The sequence below is a fragment of the Echinops telfairi genome, unplaced genomic scaffold (assembly GCF_000313985.2).
Source record: "Echinops telfairi isolate 266 unplaced genomic scaffold, ASM31398v2 ScPeMD7_7458;HRSCAF=8496, whole genome shotgun sequence".
Classification (NCBI taxonomy): domain Eukaryota; kingdom Metazoa; phylum Chordata; class Mammalia; order Afrosoricida; family Tenrecidae; genus Echinops; species Echinops telfairi.
Genome location: NW_022111358.1, coordinates 7,175,665 through 7,202,037, shown reverse-complemented (window position 1 = coordinate 7,202,037; position 26,373 = coordinate 7,175,665). Strand labels below are relative to the sequence as shown.

The following is a 26,373-nucleotide window of genomic DNA, read 5'->3' as shown; positions in this document are numbered from 1 at the left end:
GAAAGGGTGAACCGATTACGAGGATCTACATGTGACCTCCCTGGGGGACGGACAATAGAAAAGTGGGTGAAGGGAGACGTCGGACAGGGCAAGACATGACAAAATAATTTATAAATTATCAAGGGTTCATGAGGAAGCGGGAAGCGGGGAGGGAGGGGAAAAATGAGGACCTGATGCCGGGGGTTTAAGTGGAGAGAAAATGTTTTGAGAATGATGAGGGCAATGAATGCACAAATGTGCTTTACACAATTGATGTATGTATGAATTGTGATGAGTTGTATGAGCCCCTCCCTAATAAAACGATTTAAATAAAATCTAGAAAAAAATACTAATAAATTACATACAGGTTTACAATCGTGATTGTTGGGTAAAATAGGTGCTTTGGTGCACTGTCAGTATGGCCCATCCCTAGAGGTAAGGTACCTGTGTACAGCCTCATCTCTCCCCGAGTGACTGCTTGATGTTGTGATTGACAGTCCAACATTGACAAGAGGCAACAGGCCTCCAGATTCAACTGGATGAGCCTGTCAGTCCTGTTCCCCAGGACCAGTGTTGTAAATTGATCCATACCACCGGACATTTCACTGTCTTACTTTTGTTTTAGTAATTTGAGTAAATGTTATCCCTATATAGAAACCACCCAAAAAATGTGAGTTTTATCATTTTAGAGGTATTCTACCCAAGCTCACATCGGTGGATATTTTTTCATTTCACAATATCAATTGCTATCTCCTCCCATCAGCCTACAGTCATGTTCAAACTTCATAGTCAAGAATTCTCTCCTGAGAATGCAGTACAAATGCGCTTTACACAATTGATGTGTGTATGGATTGTGCTAAGAGTTGTATGAGCCCCTAATAAAATGTTTTTTAAAAAATGTCATTGATAATTTGTAGGGTTAAAAAAAAAAAAGAATTCTCTCCACTTATCCTTTGACCTATATCTTTCTATACGTACATTGTATACGCTCTTGATGACAAAAATCATTTGCTTCCTCACCACTTCCAACAAATTAAAACAACTCACTGCCATCCAATCCATTCTGACTCTCAGTTACCCCGCCAGACAGGATAGAACTGCCCTGTGGGCTTCACAGAAAATGTAAGCTGCAATTGATACTGCTAATATTGAAAGCAGCATTTCAATTTTTCCTCAAGTCGTTATTAGCTGAATTCCATTATTTTGTGTACCTTTTCTAGAATTTTAATTCTGGTAGCCAAGACAAACGTGTAAGTGCAAGCATTAATCATACATAACAAAAAAGTAAAAACAATACAGCTTTTATATTATTGAACTTTATGTACAAAATCATTTGATTTCAAATAAAACATTTAATGTAAAAACAAAAGTTCTTTTAAACTGAATTTTTTTTACAACTATTGTACCATTCAAATGCTTTATCATCTTACATGATTTCTTCAAAATCTCTTATCAAGGCTACATATAGAAAAGCATTTTTTTTTATAAATAGAAACAGATTTTTTTCCGTTTTTTTTATAAGATGACATAAAAAGTTTACTCAACAAAAGTAATTTCATTACTATTTGGGGGAGGGAATCACCAACTTTTTGTGCAAACAATGCTAGCCTTCTTTTAAGCATTAAGAGCATAACTGCTTAAGAAATGACATAAGCAATAATTCTACACCTACATCTCCCCTAAAAAAATCTATTTTTTGTTTGTTTTTTACAATATGTGCACAGCTTTAGCAAATTAAAGTCTGAAAGAAATTCTTGAGCTCTAATATCCAGAGACATAATTAGACTTTGCTGTAAGTCATCATTTGGAGAGCTTACCAATTCAAGGAGTCTGTAATGAAAGCTGCAGTTTCCCTCTTCCCTATTTTGAAACACAAAAATCAATGACTAGGAACTTAATACTGGATGACAAATCACATCCACATAATTAGTTAAATAGTCTCACAGTTAAACACATCTTAAAGACCAATCAGTATTTACATTTTATAAATTTCTGAAGACACCATTAGAAGGCTTATATATCCCTTCATTAAACAAAATAGGGAACTGCATCTGATGGTGATGGAATGAAATTAAAAAATTAAAAATACCTGTATTTACAGCAGCATTGATCCTTTATAAATAAAGAATATGAAAATGCAATATCTTTAAGGATAATAAAAAATTGAGGTGATTTTACTCAACCACAGTGCTTGGAGTTGGAATAAAAACCTATTGGTGGTGTGTTAATGTGCCAGTAGTGAAACCACTTTCTGTTGGAGAAAATCCAACTGCAAATATGTGCATTAAGCACATAGAACACAGGGCAAAATTGCTCAAAATTATTCAAGTCAGCTTATCTGTAATAGATATTAAATCGTAAAATACATTACAAAGACGTCCTTGCTAGAGAAAAGAAAAAACAAAAACAGGTGTGTGTGTGTGTGTGTGTGTGTGTGTATTTTCTGGTTATTTTTATTGAACATTTCCCCCTTGAAAGGGGCATCTTGAAAATCTAACTCATTCTCCTCTTGGTTTACAATCCTGTATAAAAGATGTGGACAGTTGAATTTTCCATGTGATTTACCAAATTAAAAAGAAAAGCCAGAAACAGAAACATGTTCAAGTTTAAAAGAGTATACTGGGTGAGCAATACACTATAATTATCCACATAAAAACAAATGGTCAGTAACTGTATAAATCAATATGGGATTTCACTGTCAACAAATGTGAAAAATTAACATTTCAAACAGGCATACGACGAAGTGCTATTTTTAAATTGTAAAAAGAACTTATTTAATGTAAAATCATCTTACATTATAGTTTTTCATTCCAAATTGTTCAATGATTTCAAATTCAGGGATCAATTTTTGATTACAAATAGTAATCGAACGTAATTTGACCAAAATTTTTGATTTTAAAAAAAGTGAAACGCATTCCAATTTTCCTCCCCCAAGAAAATGTCTTACAATTACAGAGTAGAAAAACAGCCAGTCACAAATGCTAATAACATTGTAATTTAACTATTTGAAATAATGTCTAGATCATCAATTTAATATTTCCTAATTGTTGAAATTGGGGGAAATAAAAAAAAAACCAACACAGCTTTCTTTGAAGTATACTTTTCATGCTCAACTAGAGAATGTTGTAATGGCATCAATAAAACTGATTTCCATATTTAACAGGTGTGTAATGAAGTGAAGGAGGACCCTAATACAAATATTTGTGTTGAAATCATTTACTTCATCTAACTGTGCCTGTTTGGAACTTATGATTTAAAACAACACACACAGACACACACACACACACACACTCTCTCTCTTTCTCTCTCACTCTCACTAACTCATACATACTCTCTTCCTAGAGGCTGAATTCCCTAGAACATCATTTCAGTGTTTTGTCCATAATACGGGGTCAGGCCTTTTCAGAGTTTTTGTTTTTTGCTCTGTTTTGAAACCCCTGAGACACCATCTGTTTCCAAAGCTTTCTCTTTTGAGTTAATTTCACTAAATCCATTGGTTGTCCCATTTTGTTCTTCAGTAATTTCTTCATTTGCAGGGGAAGCAGATTCTCCTTTTTCTAGTTTTTGCTGCATTTCACGGAGCTTCGTAACAGCTTTATCTATTGACATGATGCTAATAAGATTAAAGTCATGCATGCTGACTAGATGAAGCATGAAGTTTCGACATAAATTCTTCTTAATTATTTTCTGTCCATAATTTTCTACAAACAGCATACAGGCATGATTCATTTGATTGTCAGCAATAAACCTGTTTTGTTAAAAGACAAACATAAATCAGCAGCAAGATAAAGCTTTTTTGCTAAATGCAGTAGTGATAGCCATTAAAGAAATGTAAAAACACCTCCAAGCAGCACAGCTGTAGTGAAGTTCTATCACTGAACGTGCTTAGCATTTCAGGCACTTAAGAAATTTCATTGAAACCAGTGCTCGGCCAGATGCCATCAGAAGTTGGTTCTTGTCTGGTACTGCGTCATCATGACCCAGGTGAGAGAGTAAAGCTGCTCTATAGGTTTTCTTGGCTGTTCTCGCTATGAAAACACAACCAGGTCTCTCTCCCATGGATTGGGGGGCAGGTAGGGTATGGCACACATTGGGGGGGATATTAACTGCCAGTCTTTCAGTTCATCCATAACCACTGCACCACCAAGATTTGTTCCATTACAATAGTACAGACTTCCTAATGGAATTAACTCTCATGATGTCCTTTTATTCTCTCCCTTGACCTTGCCATATTTCCCCTTCTAACAGCAATACTTCTCTCTCTATACATTCGATTCGTGGTAAACATTCAAAAAAATGCCACACAAAGTGAGGTTATCATGTGCCTCTGATGGTAAAAAGCCAGTGTGAGTGAGGTTAGGTCTATGAACAATAAATAAATGTGGAGAACCAACTGAAATTAAACTGGAAAATGACTGTTATTGTAGAAACTGAAAGTCCATCACAGTCTCAGGGCCTGCCTAGAAATCTAATGAAAATCCTAATTAGTTCACCTACCTCAACTAACGACCTGTCACCATTACTATTTCACGAACCACAATAGTTTATATACAACAGATTTGGATCAAAGAATGAAAATCAGAACAGAGTGAAGTAATTTCACTAAAATAACATCTTGATACTGGCATATTAGAACAATAGGGAAAATTTTATCTATCTATCTATCAAGGAGCTTCAACAAGTGGAAAATGAAATAAAAGATGTGGCATTTTCAAATTAATTTAAGAAGAAGATGGCATTATCTCAGGAACTTCTGAAGCACCCTCATACACCTTCCATTTAATGATTTTAGGACAAGGTCAGAGGATAGGCAAACTTTTTCTTTATGGGGTCAAATACCTTATATCCTCTATAAGCTGAGTTTTCACAACATTTTTAAAGCATTTTTTGTGGTAAAACTAGATGCCTCGGCTGGTATTTGGGTCGGCTTATACTCAAGTATATACGGTAATAAAATATTTTAGGCTGTGGGGGCCACATGTCAACTCCACTTTTTAAAATCCTTTAAAAATGTAAAAACCAAAAAATGCAGACAATGGACACTTGAACCAGAACTTAGATACCAACTCCTTTTCACTCCTCAGGAATAAAGAACAAAAGTACTGCATTTGTCTCAATGATCCATAAATTAAAAAGCTGTGAATATCTGTGCTACAGAAGAAATCATTAAATGAGGTTCTAAAAAGATGATAGAAAGGAAAAATATGTATATTAACAGGTCAATAGTTCAATGCAAGAAAGCCCCGAAGTCAAAAGACGACTTGTTCTATTTCTATCAGATATTCTGCCTTTACCTTGTTAAAAGTTACATTAAGTTAAAAGGTTGCATTTAACTCAGTTGATCATAACTACTAAGATTATTATTTAACTATACTGAAAGAAACTTGAGACCTATTTTATAGAAATTAAAAATAAAAATCTGTGGTTAGATGGAATGATACTGATTCCTTGAACATCACTTTTTTTATATGCAATTATAATACTTTGGACAAGTAAAATTTTTTTATCTAAAGTGATGAAATGTTTGATTGGAGTCTAATACAGATTCACAGAATATAGAGCATCAAGAGCATCGAGATGAATAAGTATTTAAATGCATTTAGAAATATCCTACCCATGCTTCATGACATGGAGATTCCATAATTTCATCACTTCTTTCTCTCCTTCATTAACATCAGAAAATTCTTCAATTTGCTGAAAACAAGAAACAAAACCTACTTAAATACATAATGACTATAATAGGTAGTTCTAAGAAAAATTTCAATCTTGTAAAAAAATGTTTTGAAATAAAAAAGGAAACAAAATAATTTTCTACTTGTTATGAAAGTTTATGAGCCACATATTACATGCTTGAGCAATGTGTTTTTCTGTCTGTAGTTCCAAAGCAGCCTATGAAGTGTATTTTATTAAAAATTCAAGGGTACACACAATGATTCACAGTAATAAATGGGTGCTAGTACAATGCACACCAAAAAATTACAACTGCATTGTTAGCGATGTTTTAGAGGACAGGAAATACTTTTTAGGAGATGCCCTTGCAGAGGAGTCTTGGAGAGGAGACAAGCCAGTCAGGGTGCGATGTAGCAACGATGAAAACTACAACTTTCTTATAGTTCCAAAATACTTCCTCTCCCCCCACCCCCCACTATTATGATCCGAATTCTACCTTGCAAGTCTGGCTAGACCAGAGGATGTACACTGGTACAGATAGGAACTGGAAACACAGGGAATCCAGGGCAGATGATCCCTTCAGGACCAGTGGTGAGAGTGGCAATACTGGGAGCGTAGAGGGAGGGTGGGTTGGAAAGGGAGAACCGATTACAAGGATCTACATGTGACCTCCTCCCTGGGGGACAGACAACAGAAAAGTGGGTGAAGGGAGACGTTGGACAGGGCAAGATATGACAAAATAATAATTTACAAATTATCAAGGGTTCATGAGGGAGCGGGAAGGGAGGGGGAAAAAAATGAGGACCTGATGCCAGAGGCCTAAAGTAGAGAGCAAATGTTTTGAGAATAATGAGGGCAATGAATGTGCAAATGTGCTTTACACAATAGATGTATGTATGGATTGTGGTAAGAGTTGTATGAGTCCCTAATAAAATGATATTAAAAAGGTGTTTTTAATGCACAGAAATGTACACTCTATACAATGCTGTCAAAAAGTTTTGCTACAAAACCATAGAAACCTATATTAAACAAAAAATGTCTCTTTATTAAGCGACTGTTTCTTGACATAGCCTGCTTTTAAGGCCTATCCAATTTCTGATGGCAGTAATTCCATCTCTAACCTTTCAGAGCCCAGGTGGCTCAGAGGTTAAGCACTAGGCTGCATTCCACAAGGTCTACAGTTTAAACTACCACCCACCCGATGGGCCTATAAACAGTTAGTCTTGGAAAGTCACAGGGCCAATTCTACCCCACCCCATAGAGTCACAATGAGTCGGAGTTGACGTGATGGCAGTGAAGGAGCCCTTTAGCTAGACAACTCTGAATTCTTTGATTGACAACATGTTAAAACAGCGGTTTTGGCATCCTCGAGCAACTCCAATGGTGTTCCTTTTAAATGTTCTTAGGTAGGGGAACAAAAGCAAGCGTAAAGAAGCAAGATCAGGGCCGGAAGGTGTAAGGTAACATTTTTAATTGAAACTCTCATAGGACTTGGAGCGTGAGCAGAAAGATACAATGTTGTGATAGAACAAAAAAAGTCCTTACTGCAATTTTCCTAGCCTTTTACTCAACAGTTGAAATTTGATAGAAACTTCTTTCTAAGAAGCCCCATGATATTCTGATCTGGCCTCTGTGCACTTGACTGAATTGGCACAGGAGAACTCCTTGGAAGCTACTATTTGACTGGACCTTTTTTTTTTTAATGAAGGCGGTCTAATGAGATTGAGACATGTAAATGACAGAGGGAACTTGTCTGCAGTTATCCACTGATTGCAGAAACAGAGTCGAAAAAGTGTTGTTTGTGGAGTGCACATATAACTAAATGTCCAGTAGCAAACTTCTTGACTTACACGTATACTAAGACCAGGAGCTTTGACAGTGAAATGGGTTATGCACTGGGCTAATTACAAGGTCAGGGTTCAAACCCACCAGCCACTCCATGGGGCAAAGATGAGGCTTTCTACTTAAGTAAAGAATTATAGCCTCACAAGGGCGGCTCTAATCTGTCCTGTCTGCTCGCTCAGGAGTAGACATGAACATGATGGCAGGTGGCAGAGACTTTGGTTCTGTTATTGTTTTTGGCACTAAGACAAGTGTTTGACTGACTGCAATCAGATGCAAAGGTATCTAACTGTTGTCTCACATACAAACTCAACTTAAAGACGGATTTAGGAATGTGACTTGTCTGTTATCTTGTATTGCCTCTATATAATATGGTGTTTTCACGAGGTTCAAATCACATAATATCCTACTTCACATAGTGTATCATGAATGTTAAGCAAAGTATGACTATATTATATATGAAAATACACAATACAAAGTAAGATTAAGAAAATATGGCTTTTCTTTAGTTGGAAATGATTATAAAACACATATACTCTTGAATTCTTTAAATAGCACATTTAAACTGGGCAAAACTACTTTGCTCAAGTCAAAACTCTAATTCCTATTGCTGACTTTTCAACAAATTCATTTAATCATTAAATTCTAAGAGAAATGCTAATAATGATAATTACTGTAATGGTTTTTTCTCTTAGCCATTCAGGATCTTTTTCATCTTCACTATCTACTTCCATTTCTTGTGGACGGAGAGGTAAGCAGGTATCGCTATGGAAATACAGGCGATTGTGTCCACTACTGTATGTTCGTTGCTGTTCTACTTCTCCATCTTCAGATTCAAGAAATTCAGACATGCTTGCTTTTGTTCGTTTTGGCCTAGTTAAAAAAAAGAACACTGACATAAGACGATATCAATATCATATCACTTTGCATTAAGAGCAACAAAAATTTGATAAAATAACACTTTTTCTAAAAGTGACCACACACCAACTATTTGAGATAAACATGAAGCAACTCTTTTTGAGGAAATACCGCCACCCCCTGAAACAACTACAATAAAGGTTATTTTCTTTCTGCACATAATGCAAAGCAGACTTGACAGAGTAATTCAAATACCAAAGTATTCAGAATAAACTTGTCTTTCTAGGTTTGTAAAATAAACCTAGAAAAAGAGGGACACACGGTGAAAAGGGGATAGTTTAAGTCGCAGAAAAAAATAGATGACATGCATATAAAAGCTTGTTTTTGGATGGTGGAGGGAGGGTAGGGTAGAAAGGGGGAACCGATTACAGGGATCTACATATAACCTCCTCCCTGGGGGATGGACAACAGAATAGTGGGTGAAGGGAGACGTCGGCCAGGGCAAGATAGGACAAAATAATAATTTATAAATTATCAAGGGCTCATGAGAGAGGGGGGAGAGGGGAGGGAGGGGGATAAAATGAGGAGCTGATGCCAGGGCCCTAGGTGGAGAGCAAATGTTTTGAGGATGAAGGCAACAAATGTACAAATATGCTTTACACAATTGATGTATGCATGGATTGTGATAGGAGTTGTATGAGCCCCCAATACAATGACTTTTAAAAAATAAATGAAAGCTTTTTTTTAATTAAACAATCATTTTATTGGGGGCTCTTACGCTTATAATAATCCATATATCGATAATATCAAGCATATTTGTACATACGTTGCCATCATTCTTTTCTAGACAAAAAAAAATGGTTGTGTCAAAATGTACTTAGGTATGCAGGCATATCTCATCTCATACTTCAAAGACACTGGTTGTTTTCTGTTTTTAAACAAATTGACTATTTTTGGTAACCTTGCATCAAACAAGTCTAATTTTTCCAACAAGGCATGCTTACTTTGTCTGTGTTATATTTTTGTAATTACTGTCTCACACTATTGAGACTTTTTCATAATGCTATTGCAGACTACAGTATAGTGTATGCATAATTTTTATACGCACTGGGAAACCAAAGAAATTGTGTGCTTTCTTTTAATATTCATTTTTTTGTGTGGTGGTCTAGAATATCAAACCCTGCAATATCACAAAGCAGAGAAATCACAACATTGTTCCAACACAAAAAGCAACCCAGGGTTTATTTTCAGTTTGGCAAAACTAAAAAAATATTTTTTTGTAGCTTTAATCTCAGTAGTAAACCAGCTGACATGAATGTGCCACTGTGACTGGAAAGTGTTAAGAACCCAGTCCCAGATACTGCTCTTGAGGATACTCCATGGAGAATATGCAGTGACAGGGGCAGCTTCTTTCTTTTCCACACTACCCAAGTAGAATCCATCCTACTGCTACCTAGATGTATCCACAACAACATGAGCCGTTTCACCTCACTAAGCAATGCTGACATGAACAGTTAAATAAAGCAAGTCTAGGGAGGAGGTAAGAAAGCCCACTGGAATTAAGAGCTGGAAAGGGTTACAAAAGCATCACACCACGCCACGGGAACTAGCTACTACTAAAATACTGTTGCACTGGGGATTTCCCAACTCAACTGTGATGTCTGGCTCCGTTATGGTTCTTCCAACATTAATACTGAGGCGTCACAGTGAATATTTGTTCTTGACCGTTTTTACCTACCTGCACACAAGTATGTGTGTGATAGGAGTTCTCTTTACCGGACCATTTCGACTAAAAGCAAATCCAGGTTGGCGATGAATATCCTGAGGATTTCCTGCGTAGGAGCCATCATAACACTCGTTGATAGAAACATCTATCCTAGCACCTTTTGGATGATACTGCAACACAAATAGCAAGGAATTTAGGGGGGGGAAAGTTATCCTACCAAATACACATTCTGCAGTTTAAATATCTGTGGGTTCTTAAGTGCTGAAGCCTGAAACTGGTCAGGCACATCAGCATAATGAACATAAAGTCAGAGACCCAGAATCAAAAGAATAAAATTCTGAATATGTCATTACTAGCTTGGTGACACTACTTCAATCAAAAAGACTATGAGGGTAAGCTTGGTCAGTACATGTACAGTATGCAAATGTTATTATTCCAAACATGTAAAATGATTCATCCAGTGTAATTCATGTATAGAAGGGGGATACCCCCCACCAAAAAAAAACCAACCTGAAATTGGGTTGGGCTGAGCAAAGTTTTCGTAGTATGCAGTTTCCCTGCTAGGCGAGCATGGAGCAACTTGCTCTGAGTTAGTATACCCTGTGATGTCGCCTGGGAAGATTCTCTCCGGTCACAGTGAATTTTTCTACAAATACAGTTTTGCGCAAACCTCATTTTCTTACAAGGACAGCGCTATGGGTAAAACTCAATATGAGTGGATTTCTCACTTCAAAAAATGGTGAAATGTTACTTGATGACAAACCTCTTCTGGATGTCCATGAACCTCCCAAACAGATGGAAATGTCAACTCGTAGTGCATTTGAATTCATTCCACCAGGTCAGACTGTTAATCAAGCTTTCTATTTAGAGATTCTGAAAATATTACCTAACTGGAACAAAAAAGTCTGCTCTGAGGACTGTTTTTGCCGCCATGACAATGCACCAGCTCATGCAGCCATCTCAGTGCACCAGTTTTTGGCTAAAAATAGCACACCTCTCTTGCCCCACACTCCTTACTCATCTGACCTTACTCCATGCAATTTCTTTTTGTTTCCGTGAATGCAGAGGGACATGAAAGAACAGTGATATGACAACACAGAAGAGGTGAAGGAAAAAAATGTGGGAGGGAGGTGCTGTCATCCTTTCAAACAGATGAATTTGAAAAATGTTTCCAAGAATGGAATTGCAGATTTGACAAATGTATTAAGTGTAATGGAGAGTACTTTAAAGGTCATACGATTGTTTTGTATACACAACTCTAGGTGAAAAAAATCTGGATTTATTTTTTGGGGGGGAGGGGGCACACCCTCATATAGCTCTCCTTCTACAAAAATGATAGTATTTAACAAAAGGTAACTTCACAGTCATGTTATTTTCTATTTATTCTACTACATATCACTGTTAAGAAAAAAGTGAGCAGGTACTCACGACATAATTGAAGATAAATCTGCTGTGGCAGAGTTTCAGATGCTTGAGTAAACTATACAGTTTGCGGCAGTTCAGAGTGCACCAAGGACAATGCAAGTCATCTCTTGCTTCCGTTTGTTGTCTTGTATTATTGTTATAAAGGAACTGGGAAAATAAAGAAAGAAAGAGGCAAATTTCCACCTTTCACATCTCCAAAAATGTTTCAATCTCATCTTTACAGTAATTGAGAAAAGACAATCTAAAAGGAAAACTAAGTTAGAGGATTTTTTAAAATCTAATATGCCAAAGTACTTCTTATGTTACATTTAACTTATATACATTTTATATATATACCATAACAAATAGATTTTCAGGATTATTTAATAAAACGGGAGTCAATTACGCTTACCTGATAAAATATTCTTAATTTTTGTCGATTCTCGTTTGAAGTATCTTTTTCTTTTCTTGTTTGTAGCTCTGTAGTCAATGATTCTTTAACCGCTGAAAAGATATACTTTTACGTTTAATCAAATTATTTGCTTCTATGGTTAAATACAATGTTTTAACACTAAAGGTTCCACAAAACTCTAATGGTAGTCTTTAATACAATTATTGTTCTCACCTCAACTGGCAACAGAAAAGTTTTGGTGGGACAATCCCAATTTTTCTCGTGTCCTGCGGAGTTTTTAAAAAGTCCCAATTTTTGGAAAGAACGCACAACAAGCTAGGGTATACGGTTTTCGGCTGCCATGTGGCAGGATATGAGTTTGATCAATGGTGTCCCGCTTTACGAATGTTAAAATCTGGTCACCTTACCTTATATCAACATTCCTAATTACCGTATATACTCAAGTATAAGCTAGCCCAAATATCAGGCAAGGCACCTAATTTAACCACAAAAACTGCATTAAAAATGTGCTGGAAAACTCGGCTAATCCACAAGTATATATGGTAAGTTGAATGTTAAGTATAGGCAGTCCTGATTTTGTTCTTTAAAATCCACCCGAAAAAAAAAATAAATTAAAAAAATGAAATCCACCCGTTTGTGTTAATCCATTAAGTAACTCATGTCATTATTTTTTATCACTGTTAGTCTAGCGGAAAGTGAGTAAAAACTGATTGTATAAATTACTCCAAATCTAAAAGACAAAAATCACAAAAAATAATTTTGGTATATTTTCTTTCAGAATTAAGAGAAAAAAAGGTTTTTTCCTGATAAAAGTATCTCATATATACAAGGGCTTTTAAAAATTTGTGGGAAATTGTTCTATTAACTTTTAATCCCATTGTTTCACAAGATTTTGACAGTCCCACTCCACCCATTCCCCACCCCAGGGTCAATTTGTACAAAATTAGGGTATCTCTTTTTCAGGACGTTTGTTAACGTCCATTTCAATTTTACTTTTCTTCCTTTATAAAAAAAATTATTGTATTGGGAGCTCTTACAGATATTATAACAATCCATAATTCAATTACAGGCTTGAGGGATAAAGAATCTGGGGTTTTTCTGTTTGGTTTTCAAGCAAACATACTACATATATTTACACAGCCCACCTCAAGAAATGAAATCAACAACAATATCCTGTTGTTACTATGTAAAATACACATTGCCCTATTTTTCCCGGGAGATTATTCTTACAGGGTATGGACTTGGAATATTTCCCATTCCAGATGTTCTGGTACACCTACTACATTTCACAAATGCAGATGTTAATTATACTTCAATGACCATGACTGAACTGGGAATAACTAGTCTGACACCCTCATTTTTGTGTTAAGCATATGCAAAGTAACCACTAGAGCTAAAGCTGACCCGATACCCTGATTAAGAATTGTTATATTTTTGATATAATAGCTCTACAGAGGTATGTCCTACATGACTATACTATGTAGCACATTGTTTGCAGAGAAAATTAATGTCATACATGTTTAGTTCAAGAGTTTATAGAGTAAGGGATTATCGATCAAGACTTCAACACAAAATTCACATTGAATATAGGAGAATCCTAACTGACTCACCTAATAAGTCAAATACTATTACCAAAAACTAATTCCGTGAAGAGAGCAACATGAGTAACTCTGCAAACCTTTGCTTTCATAGAAAGATGTTTTTCTTTTTTTCCTTCTTTATTTATTTTAATCATTTTATTAGGGGCTCATACAACTTATCACAATCCATACATACATCAATTGTGTAAAGCACTTTTGTACATTCATTGCCCTCGTTATTCTCAAAACATTTGCTCTCCACCTAGGGCCCTGGCATCAGCTCCTCATTTTATCCCCCTCCCTCCCCACTCCCCCCCCTCTCATGAGCCCTTGATAATTTATAAATTATTATTTTGTCATATCTTGCCCTGTCCGATGTCTCCCTTCACCCACTTTTCTGTTGTCCGTCACATGTAGATCCTTGTGATCGGTTCACCCTTTCCAACCCACTCTACCTCTACGCTCCCAGTATCGCCACTCACACCACTGGTCCTGAAGGGATCATCCGCCCTGGATTTCCAGTTCCTATCTGTACCAGTGTATAAGAAAGATGTTTTTCTTACCAATGGTTTGAGTAGGTTTCACTGAACCAGGCTTGTTTTCTTGATGAAGACTCTCTGAATTTCTAGTGGCAAGGGGTTTGGCAATGGGAGCTGTAGATTTATCATTGGTCTCTCCTGTCCAACGAAGAGTGAATTGCAACGTAGGTCCCTGAGAAAATGTTTCAAATGGAGGCAGCCTCTGAGAAAGAAAAAAGGAACCATGAAGAGAGTTAAGATTTACACAGTAAATTTAAGTTATAGGAATTTAAAAAAACAACTCAGTATGATGTCATATAAAAACCCTCACTGAAAACCTACAATGAGGGCCAAGAAAGTAAAATAAATGTTTAAGGGAGACACTGCAGAACTGTAGTGCTCAGACTGCCTAAAAAGGGCAGCCACCTATTACAATTATTAAACTGTCGCATTTATAAAGTATTGGTCCAGCAAAACCAGATTTTCAGATTTTTCAAAATTCACAGTGCAAGATTACAGGGGAAATCTTCCTAATTTTAAATGTAGGTGAGTAACTCAAAAAGCCTTTCTAAAACGTGATACTTAAATGCCTGCCGATATGCAACCTCTGCTTTATATGGGCAATTTTCTTTTGCTTCTTGAACAGCTATGGCAATGATTAATTTTCCTTGACTTCTCTCAGCTGCACTTGCAATAGCTTTTCTCTTCTTTGGTCTTGTGGTCCTGAACTCTCGTATGCTTTCCTTCTTTATTTATACGTACACTATTCTCTTGTTCTCAAATCAGACCTAATCTTTAGCCATCTGCTTCGATTTCCCACTCATCCTCCACAAGATTCGACCTCAGGCTGATGATCCCAAATCTCTTCTCTAATCTTTATACTTGAGCTCCGAATTCATTACCTCCCCTTGGTTCTTGAAGATTGTCATTGTACTCAACCATATTTACAAATCAATTCTTAACTTTTATTCTGAAATAAATTTTCCTTTTCAGGTACAATTATTTTTATCCTTGTAATTATCATTCTACTAGAATGCCTAAACTAAAAACAAACAAAAAACTGGAATCACATTGACCCCTATTCTTTCATTTCACGTCACCAAATTCCTACTGAAACATCTATACTTTCTTCCTCTTCCTTCAGTAATCATAATAGTCTAGCTTTCTACTGCTTTATTATCATATCTCAACTACTTTCCTAGCTTTTCCTCACTTTTCCCCAAGCCTTATACACTCAAAGCCACCAAACTCACTGCCATCAAGTCAATGCCGAGCCCACAGTAACCCTACAGGAGGGGGTGCAACTGCCCTGTGAGTTCTGCAGCCTGTAATTTTACAGGAATAGAAAGTCCTGTCTTTCTCCCACAGTGCGGCTAATGCTTTTGAATTGCTGACCTTCTGCATAGCAGCCCAACACGTAACCACAAACTTTACATAGGAGACAAAATAAATCTTTTCATAGATTTGCTTCCTTCTGTCATTCTCTTTTGTACACACCTTCAATGGGTTTGTTTTTAAACTGCCACACAAGACTAAACAACTATATTTTCATTAGAAATACTTTAAATATTATAATTTTAAACTGGAACAAGTTAAATGTGTAACCAAAAAACCTGGGTTTAAATGTACAAAATTCAAATATCCTAACCATTACAGTGTGGTTGGTTATGGGGACGTTTACTTTAAAAAAAAACAAAACCCCAAGCTTTAGAAAAGAAAATCCCTGTGTTCTAGATTAGAAGGGTGTCCATTTTATTATGCTGTAAACAACAAAATCTCATATTTAATCCTTATTTTGTCACACACTTTAAAGAACAAATTTAGTTAAAATATTTATACAAATAAATGCCTAATAGATAACTCAAAAGTCTAGGTAACTGGAAAATTTAAAAATCATTTGATGTCCCATAACCTAGGGAGGTCACAGCATAATTTTACAGGAATGGAGTTATGTATATTAATATGTAAAAATTAAATATCAGAAAATGTTATTTTCCAAGTATCATAATCACACTTTTTAAAGGCTATCTGTTTAATTAGATTGTTCTAAGTATCTCATGACTGGAAAAATGCTTCCAAGAATTTCTATCTATACCTTTTCACTTATCTATTTATTCCCTGTAACAGATTCTAGACGTAGAATTACTGTCAAAGACATGGGGATTTCAGAAAGTTTATGGAAAAATTAAAAGATAATAGAATTTTACCTTAAACTTTTTGAAGGCCCCTCGTACAATCTGAATTGCTACATATACTGTTGGTCAGTCTTCCAACTTACATCAAAGTAGTATTTTAGATTGATGGGTTCTTCCATCGCTACCACAAGAAACTATCAATCCTTTTAATCATTGTCAAGCTAGTTAAATTATTATATCTGACTGCAAGTTTTTAAAATCAATAAAGTTGAGCATCTTTTCAAATGTTCACTAGCCATATATATTCTTCATAAGCACTGCTTGGTTATCTTTCATTTATTTTTCCTACTGAATTGCTTACCACCTTTTTGTTTGTGATTTATAAAACTGTATTCATATTTGCTCTTTGTGCATCGCAAACTATTTCACCTTCATAAATCACTTCTCTTTTTACCTTTACATTTCTTTGTAATATACAAACTATATATTTTTACTACTAAAATTTTTTACTTTGTGCTTCTAGCCTCTTTATCACACTTTAAAGGGCCTTTTTCAGCACGTGCATAGTGATATTTGCCTAAATACTTTTCTGAAGTTAGGTAGTGTTAATTTTTACATTTGCTTTTGAGCCTTCTAGAAGTTTATTTCCAAATGTCTAGAGATCAGCTCTATCAAAATCGTCAATGAGTAAACAGCTTATTATTCCCGCAGAGTACAGTCTATTCTTTAATAGTCAAGGTGCTCTTCAGTAGACTGCTCTCCCTACACCCCTAGGTACAACAGGATAAACCACCGCCTGGTCCTGGACCACCTTCACATTTGTGAAGTTTAACCCTTTGTTGCAGGCATTGTCAAGCTACCTTGTCACCATTTTCCAATTTTTCGCTAACCCCCTACAATTTTACTTAGTACTATTACATAATTACTCTTCTAATTTAAACGGAAACTAACTTTAAGACCTAAAGACATTCTTCGGGAATTTTATTTCCAAATACACGGACGTTATAAATTTAGAACTCAATAACTTTTACTTTCTTGAGTCTTCCAATCCAAGAAATATACATATGCCTATTTATTCTTTTATGTCTCTTCAATGTTAAGCTTCATCTGAGTTCTACAGATTTCTTGAAAATTTTATTACTAGTTCTCCTGTTACCTACTGTTGTGACTAGAACGTAAGATAATAGCAATTAATATTTATCGATCATTTATTTTATGCCAGGCATGATTGATAAGCATATTTTATTAAAATAAATATCAAGTAACCCATCAATTCCATGTATTTTACAGATAATAAAATTAAGACATAAAATTAGTAATTTGAAAAATGCCAAATAGCTAGTAATAGAGCTGTATTTGAACTCAGGTAGTCTGGCGGCAAGCATGATGCCTTCCATTTTAAATACTCTTGACTACATCACTCTTTAATTGTTTTTCAAATTATATAAATGATAGGATTACTTCTACACAAATTGGCACCTGAGGAAGAAAACATCGATCAAAAGTGGGAGCTCATAATTAGCACACACTCATCCTTCTAAGTAGTCCATACCTTCCCATCAAGAATAGTTTCCCATGTAGCTCTTTTCTTGCTTATAGGACATTCTTCCATTTCCTGCATGGCTACTTCATATTCCCCATCTAAAAGTTGTAAGCGCCTGTTGACGAACATAAAACGCTTTAGAGTAGCTGGGGTTAAATTTATGTGTACACAAATTCTACATATTTAGAGTATTCACAGCAATTTTACTGATTTGCATTAACTATAAAAATAGATAATTATTCCTAGTTACTAAAATTTAAGTCTGAAAACCGAATCAAGGCTTAAAGCATTAAGTATAAAGCAAGTACATAGGCTTTATAATTCAAAAAAGGGGTAATAAGTTTTATAATACTTATAGTTTTATAATACTATAATAGTTTTATAATATTTGCCTTACTTAGGGAATCACATTTTAAATATTGCAAATGCATGAACAAGAATTCTTTACTACGTATGCTTTACCTGTAAACTAATGGTGGTGATTATATGACTTTTATAAGATCCTAGACGTACTTGGAACATGAGTGCTCAATAAATATTTCAGGAATAAATAACAAAATAGCAGTTGAATCAATTTATATCCATGCTCAAAGTATAGTTATAAATGTATGTGTGTCTTAAAGTGTGTGTAGGTATACATAGTTTATATATATAAACACTGGTGACCATGATAACCCCCCCAAAACCATTTTTCAACCATGTTCAATTCATTGTAAGCTTAATTTCATTCAGACTTATAAGAAATTCGATTAGATGAGAATAGTTAATATTTATTGGGTGCTTACTACATGCCATTCATTGTTCTAAAGACTTCACATAATTTATTTAATTTTGCAAAAACTCCAAGTAGGTCTATATTTCAAAAAACAAAACTGAAGCACAGATGGAGTGGGGGGTGTAAATAACTTGTTTTATTAGTCTACTACAGTAGTATTTCAGCAAAGCCACTCCACTTTCTAGTTTAAAATTTTAATTTATTAATAATGTTTAATTTAAATAAGTATAGTCACATCTACTAAATTGAAAAGCATTTTCCTTCATTCTTTTACATAACAATGTAATATTCCACTTTTATTTAACAACTGGTAGATAAGAGTCAAATTTACTCCCCTACCTATTAAGTATGAGTCCTTTCCCCCCACAGCCTCATTACCAGTACTTTATCAATTTCTTTTATCTCTGCCAATCTGATAAGTGAAAAAATGGCATCTCAGTGGACTTTAATTCTGATGTGTTTACCATCTTTTGTAATGTTTAAGTACCATACACGTTTTCTTTTCTTGTAAGCTTTCTATGCATACCATTTGCCCATCCTTCTATTGGATTATGGATTTTTCTTTTTGACTTAATAATGACCTCTCCTATTATACAAACAAAACATCATTATGAATTGAAAATAATTTCTTCCTGCCTTGTCATTTTCATTATGATTCATGATGGGGTTTTGCTTTCTGAACTTTTTTTAAAATTAATATTTTATTAAGGATTTCATACTTGGCTATACAGTTTTAAAATTTTGGTCATTCTTTAAAGCGCTATTAAACTCTAAGATTATAGGTATAATCTTCATGCATCTAATGCCCAGATTTTAACTTAAAAATGGTCAGCTCCAGAGCAGAGAAAAAAAGGAAAAGGTACATCTGAAATATTTCACTATTCTAGAAAATATGAAAATATTAAAAAATGTATAAAGTCATTTTAAAGCCCAAAGATCACTTAGAAGGTTCCTTATGGCCAACTTACGATAATTTTGTTTTCATAATGAATAACATAAGCAAATTACAACAGGATGAATTAAGAGATTTCATTAATTCATACTGATACTGTAAAAAAGTTGCAAAGGAAATCAAATGTGGAAGAAATGATATAAAAGTATCCCTTGGAAGATACCATAGTAACTTATTCCACTAGGAAACTCCAGTAAACCTAAAACTATTAAGTAAAAGACCAATGAGTAATAAAGAAATTGTGTCTAATTTCAAATAATACCAAAGATTGCATATAATTAAGACAAGGAAAAGGGTACCCTTATAATGAAGTAGATATCAGCACAGTAGACACCAGTTTAGCCAAGTAAGTAAATCCTGTGTCTGTGATATTGGGCACAAAAACCAGGTTAGCATTAGTTTTCTGCCAAAATGTTTAACCGGAATCGAATCATGAGATCAGAAGACAGGGCTTTCTACTCCAGTAAAGAGTTATAGTCTCAAAAAAAAAAAAAAAAAGAGTTATAGTCTCTGTAACACACAGGAGCAATTCAACCTTATCCTAAAGGATTATGATGAGTAGGTATCAACTTGAGAGCAATGAGTTTGCTTTCGGTTTTTTAAACATAAAATAACAATGGTACTAGTCAAAATTGAAAGTAATTCTGCAAAACTGTACTAAAAAAATGAAAAAGGATCACAAAGGGTTAAAAAAGGGTAGGAGCCAGAATTATTTCGAAATGCAGGGCACTGGATTGATAAGAAATGATTGCTAGGGAGTTAGGAGAAATAGCTTAAAATTAAGAGTCAGTTGGGGAGATATTACTGTATCTACTGTGTTAGGTTCAATTTCCTGAGTAAAGAAGAATAATGTGGTGATGTAGGTACAATGACCTTCTTCTTAGTGTTTGTTCTTGACGTATTCAGGAATGAGGAGCAAACGCGACCTTTTTTACCTCTTTAATTTTCAAATGGTTTTAGAAAGAACAAACACACGTTAACAATTAATTATGTGATAGCTATTGGTTGTTCATTTGTACAAGGAGGCTTCAAAAAGTTCGTAGAAAAATGAAAAGATACTGAAAGTTCTCACCAAATTTTTTGAAGCCCTCTCATACATTCAAATGTTAGCATATAAGAAAGACAAGAAGAACTTTAAATACATATATACCAAACCAATCTAAAATAGAACATTCACCCTAGCCAATAACAACCAATGTGTCACATTCTAACCATTTTTCTCACTGACCATCATCTTCCTATTTGACGGGGATTCAGAAAGTTCTCTGCTTCCCTCTGCCAAATGCACAGAAGGGTAAAGAAAAAATACTGCTACAAAAATCATAAGAACTTTTGGTTAATAGTCATATAATCTAAGAAGTGTTATACATAAGCAACTTACATTATTTACCACACATTATTCTATGATTAGAAGATTTCTCTGACTGTCTGGTGCTAGCTAAAAGGCCAGTAGTTCAATCCCACCAGTCACTCTATGAAAGATGTGGCAGTCTGCTTCTATAAAGGCTGCCAACCCTAAATTGTACTCTGCCTTACAGAGTTTTATGAGTCAGAATTTACTCCATAGAAGTGAGGGTTTTTGTTTTTGTTTTGATATTCTATTATTAAAATTGGTAATAACGATTTTTTTTAAATCTTAGGAACCTTTATTAAACAAAAACATCTAAATGTGACTGAAGCTCAAGTTTCTTGCGATATCCTGCCTCTAGGTCTACACACTTCTAAAAGCGATGTTTTCATCTCTCTAATCCTTCCCTGAAGAATTCTGCACACCTTAATTTATACCATGTCAAAATGGCAACGCTGGCATTCTCGACGGACTGAAATTGTGTTCCTTTTTCAATGTTCTGTGGGCTTGGGGAACAGAGAAGTCTAAAGGGACAAGATAAATGGCTGTAGGGTGTATGGGGTAAAGTTTACCAGCAAAATTCTCACAGGACAGTCTTAGCTATCCTCTAAGGATGAGGAGGTATGTGATGGGGGGTGGGGGAGGTGGGGGAATCCTCAGGGCAACTTTCCTGGTCTTTTTCTCACCAATGCAGTATTCCACTTTCTTAAAACGTCTTCCTAATGAACTCCTAGGATCGTCCTGCATCTTTTGAGAGAATCTATCCAAATAATCCCTTTTGGGTCCCCCAAAACAGAAACCATAAGTTTCTGAGGTAATCCTGCTGGCCTTGAATTAAAATGGCCCAGCAGAGGCACTTAGAAGCCAATTTTGATTTGGCTTTTTATGTTTTTAAAGAACCTAACAATAAGGTTTCTGAGAGCTGGCACACAGAGAAAAGGCATTCCCCCAGAGCCTGTACGCCGGGGTCAGACTCCCAGCCCCCCAAACTGTGAGCAAATAAAGACCTGTTTGCTAGCCAAAAAAAAAAACGTTTCTGAGACTATTTGTGTGCAGCCATCCACTGATAAGAGACAAGTTTAACACTTTTTTTCTTAGAATAAAATCATACAGGAAACCTCATATGATCATGTATTGATGATTATACCCAACATACAATGTTCTCCTTCAGATTTAGTAAATATAAAACCTCAAGGTTTACAATGGATGTATCTCATTTCAAGTCTCTGTTCAACTATTTCTCTCTCCTAGAGGTTTTTCGACATAAAACAGTCACCACCTCCCATCCTTCCCTTTTCACTGCACTCACCACTAGGTTCTAAATCAAGTCTGCACATGAGCTGACATTCAGAAGCACTTGGTAAATAAGCAATCTTAATTGAGCCATGCAAACAGTTTCTCATCTATATTTAGTGCTCTTTATGTGATAAATAGAAAAGTCCAGAATTTACAATTTTTCATCCATTAAACTAAAGAGAAAGGTAAACAAATATTTAAGATCACCAATATACTCTGCTTCAAAATTAAAGCTTTTCTGGAACATTATGGAACCTCCCTTGTCAGTCACCATTACCTGTTCTTGTCAAACACCGTCATCTGTGCAACAAAGGTCTTCTCCCCGTCCTCACGGTTCCGTTTTCTTCTAGCGGGAGGCTCTTCACTGACATCTGGGTCGGACAAAGACTTCTCATAAATCCAGCACTCAAGCAAAGCCTCTATTATGCTACACATTTCCTTATCGTGCAACATTTACTACAAGTGACATAGATTAATGGTAAAACATTCAGCATACTCTTTAATTTTTGCCTCATGTAGGTATCCTTACTTTCTGACATCCATTAACATAATCCCCCATTTTTGCAAATGCTGTTTTCTGTCCACAGTAATCTTGCTAGTCAAACTCGTTACTTATGAGTACTTATCAAGAACTTCAAAGGATACTTTAAAGCACGTTTATTTCTTTCATTGCACCTTCTAAACAATTAACTGCATCTCCACTGAACTTGTACCTCAATTATAAAACCCACTGTTTTGCTACAATTGTGTCTCCCTTTGGAGAGAAAGAATCTTATTTGATCATCTCTGTATCCCCCGTATCTAGAGAATGTTGGGTGAATGATTACTTCAAAGATGAATACAGAATTATTGGAAGAACAGAGGAATGAATTAAAGGATATAGGTGGCAAATATGTGTAATAGAATACTAACTGCAGAGTAAATGGTAGATACAAAAATAGTATCAAATTGCTTAAACTTTTCTTTAAGAAAATTTTCAGAATAAAATGTTTGGAAAGATAAACATAAAACATTGTGAAGAATAACTTGAAAAACAAGTCTTTTTCATTCAGTATTCCATGTATTTTTGCTACATGAACCTTAAGCTCATCATGCAGTAATGAGAACCTAACATTGCAATTATCCAATACAGCACAATATCCAATAGTCTAAGAGCAGGGCAATCTACCATAAAATTAGTATCTCATTATACTTTAAGAGATTTGCAAATAAAATAAAGGTCATGCTATTGGAATACATGCAGTGCATTTCTAGCACGGCCATTTTCTTCCTTGGAAAAGCAAGGCTTTTAATATAAATAACTCAAAAAGAAACACTGTTTCCATTTACTTTTATCAACCCAAATTTAGTAATATATATATATATATTTTTTAGTTACCAATATTTTCATTGGTTTCTCCATTAATCATTCCATTAAACTCTCTTCTTCCCGGACGAGTCACTCTAAATAGCAATGAGTAAGACTTCACCATATGGCTGTTACTAGGTTCAAATTCATTACTGGAAACAGCAAGGGATGGGAAATTTCCAGGTTTTGTTTGATTGAGGTCAGGATTCAAAGGCACCTGCTTTTTACCTGTGGGAACTTGCCTTATTGGACAACTTACATCCTGCAAAGGTAGAGAATAATAAATTACATCTAATTTGTTTGTATAGAACTTAAAATTTTTCAAATGAAAACTTCAAATGAGGGCTATAAGAAACATTGTATATACTAAGAGGTTTGATAAATTGTTTAAAATGGTGAATGCAAAAAAAAAAAAAGGTGAATGCAAAAACAATAATCTAACATATAAACCCCCGCCTAACTCGATAATAAAAAAGACAGTATAGGTTATGATGATCAAATAGGATGCCAATATTCTATCCACAGTTCTATAAATTGTGATATGCGACAATCTTGTATGATTATATTCCAAATACCAAAATAACAGTATTATAAAAGTAGTTTCATAATACTAAAAATATATTAAGTGTTTAAAATTTTACAATCATGTAAATTCATGTTTCCCTTTTAAATTTCTATTTAATATAACAACTCAGAAGAGCACTGGAAGTTAAAAAAGAACTATTATAACAGTTCTATTGTTAAAAATATTATAAAACAATAAATGCATATATTTAAATGTCATTTAATAAAAAGGATATCAATCATGAAAATAATTGTCATGAAACCAGAGTTATACTGAAAGAAAGTAGTTGAAATGGAAGATAAAGATCTTTATAACAATATAATGTGAATCCAATGGTAGCTTATTTTTTAAACAATAAAGTACACAGAAAAAATAAAAATGGGCTCCAAGAAGTTTTATGGAAAAGTTCAATATCTTCCATTCCATTCCCCACAAATTTTTTGAAGCATTCTTATACAAGCTTGCTTTCTTTTGTTGTTAACTTTCAGAGTACACAACAAGAATTGTAAATCTCACTCATCATAGGCTACAACAATTGAGTAAGTCTTCCAAGAAAATGTTTGATTACATTGTTTTTTAAAAAGATCAAGCTATACTTATCTTACTTTCTATGTTTTTATCTCTCACTACCATGGAGTCAATGCCAACTCAGAGCAATACCAGAGGGCAGGATAAAACTGCCCCTACGGTTTCTCGGTGTAACTCTTTATGGGAATAGAAAGCCCCATCTTATGTTTTTCTAAATAATAATATCTCTTGAAGGACTTTTCTATCACTGTTGTCCCAAGAGGTGTATAAATCGGGTGGGAATAGGTCTTGATACTTACTTTTAAATTTATCGTTACACTACTTGCTACTTATCACTTAGCCCACTCCCTACAAATACTTGAGCAGCTTTTGCCCATTATCGCCTCCTGATTTTGGAAGGTCGTGAGCAACAGGAGCCTCTAAACAATTGAGTCCTTACTTACAAGACTCAAGGACGTAGGGTTACTGAAATGACTGTTACATCAAATGGGGGCGGATTTTCCAGGAAATTTAACCATTGTCCTGCTTGTTTCTTTGGGGAACTGATTTAATTTTATAAATAAAATGTTGCAGCAGTGTATTAATAATTTAGTGGCTAATATTGCTGGCAACCTAATTTTCCCTCTAAAAGTAGGTTATAAAAGATAATCCTTAAGGAAAACTCCCTCTTAGTCCTTAGCTAAAAATTTAATATGTAATAGCTAAGGAAAAAGCTAAGAGACTAAAGTAGTAAGGAAAGTAACCAAGTTCACGGGATCAGTTGCTTTTGTAAAGCTATATGAGAACATTTCTGCCCAGAGGCCTACCAGATTAAAAAAACATGAAGATCTTGTGAGTTGGCAAAATTACTGGTTTCGTGATTCATCTATCAACATATTTCTTGAGCTATAAAGTCTTAAAACTGGCTTTTACATATAATTGATATATATGCATCAGCATATTAAAGGAAACAATACACTTAATCTACCACAATCACTTCATACATTACCTTTCTTTTTTTTGATGTTTTTTTTCTTTCTAATCATTTTATTAGGGGCTCATACAACTCTTATCACAATCCATACACACATCAATTGTGTAAAACTCATTTGTACGTTCATTGCCCTCATCATTCTCAAAACATTTTCTCTCCACTTAAGCCCCCAGCATTAGGTCCTCATTTTCCCCTCCCACCCCGCTCCCCCCTTCCCTCATGAGCCCTTGATAGTTTATAAATTAATATCTTGCCCTGTCCGACGTCTCCCTTCACCCACTTTTCTGTTGTCCATCCCCAGGAGGAGGTCACATATAGTTCCTTACCTTTCTTTTTTTGTGGCAAACTTTTACAAGCAGAACTTCAAGAGTAACAGAATTTTGTTCATTTTCTGAGTTTTGTGATGGCTTATCTAAATAGAAAGTTAGTACTTTAATACATACTTTTGAAGTATAAATGCAGTATTCATTTTCATAAATCTAATAAAAACCTTTAGACTTCCTATAATGACGCCTTCTCAAAAGTTTACTCATTCTTTTCTCCCCCCCAAATCAAAGGCAAATTTTTTAACAAACTCTTTAACCTAAAACAAATGCCTTTATATATAAAGTCATTTAAATAAATCTTTCAGAGGACACATAAACTACCTCCCTACTTACTGTGAATTTCTTTTGACTCAAATAAGAGGCTCAATTACTTGTTCCCCAAATATTATTTCTGGTTTTAACATTTTATAATAAAATAGCAAAATAAACATCTAGTCAAAAGTAATTTTCAAAATTAGATTTTGATAGAAAGCACATGCACACAAAGTTTTTTTTTGTTGTTTAGCATTTTATTAGGGGCTCATACAACTGTTATCCCAATCCATACACACATCAATTGTGTAAAGCGCATTTGTACATCGTTTCTCAAAACATT

General features: G+C 34.9%; 1 protein-coding gene across 1 annotated transcript in view; it reads right to left on the bottom strand.

Moving 5' to 3' along the window:
- Positions 1–1,264: 1,264 nt before the first annotated feature.
- The window catches only part of SUZ12 (SUZ12 polycomb repressive complex 2 subunit), a gene marked incomplete at its 5' end in the record, with an annotated part of 49,060 nt that continues 23,951 nt past the window's right edge, over positions 1,265–26,373 (bottom strand). The window contains 11 exons of the mRNA XM_004707339.2: positions 1,265–3,727; positions 5,594–5,673; positions 8,166–8,364; positions 10,088–10,245; positions 11,504–11,647; positions 11,892–11,983; positions 14,035–14,212; positions 17,677–17,782; positions 22,316–22,409; positions 23,417–23,648; positions 25,779–25,864. Coding sequence (XP_004707396.1) covers positions 3,382–3,727; positions 5,594–5,673; positions 8,166–8,364; positions 10,088–10,245; positions 11,504–11,647; positions 11,892–11,983; positions 14,035–14,212; positions 17,677–17,782; positions 22,316–22,409; positions 23,417–23,648; positions 25,779–25,864 — 1,715 coding nt within the window. The remainder of the gene's footprint in view (positions 3,728–5,593; positions 5,674–8,165; positions 8,365–10,087; positions 10,246–11,503; positions 11,648–11,891; positions 11,984–14,034; positions 14,213–17,676; positions 17,783–22,315; positions 22,410–23,416; positions 23,649–25,778; positions 25,865–26,373) is intronic.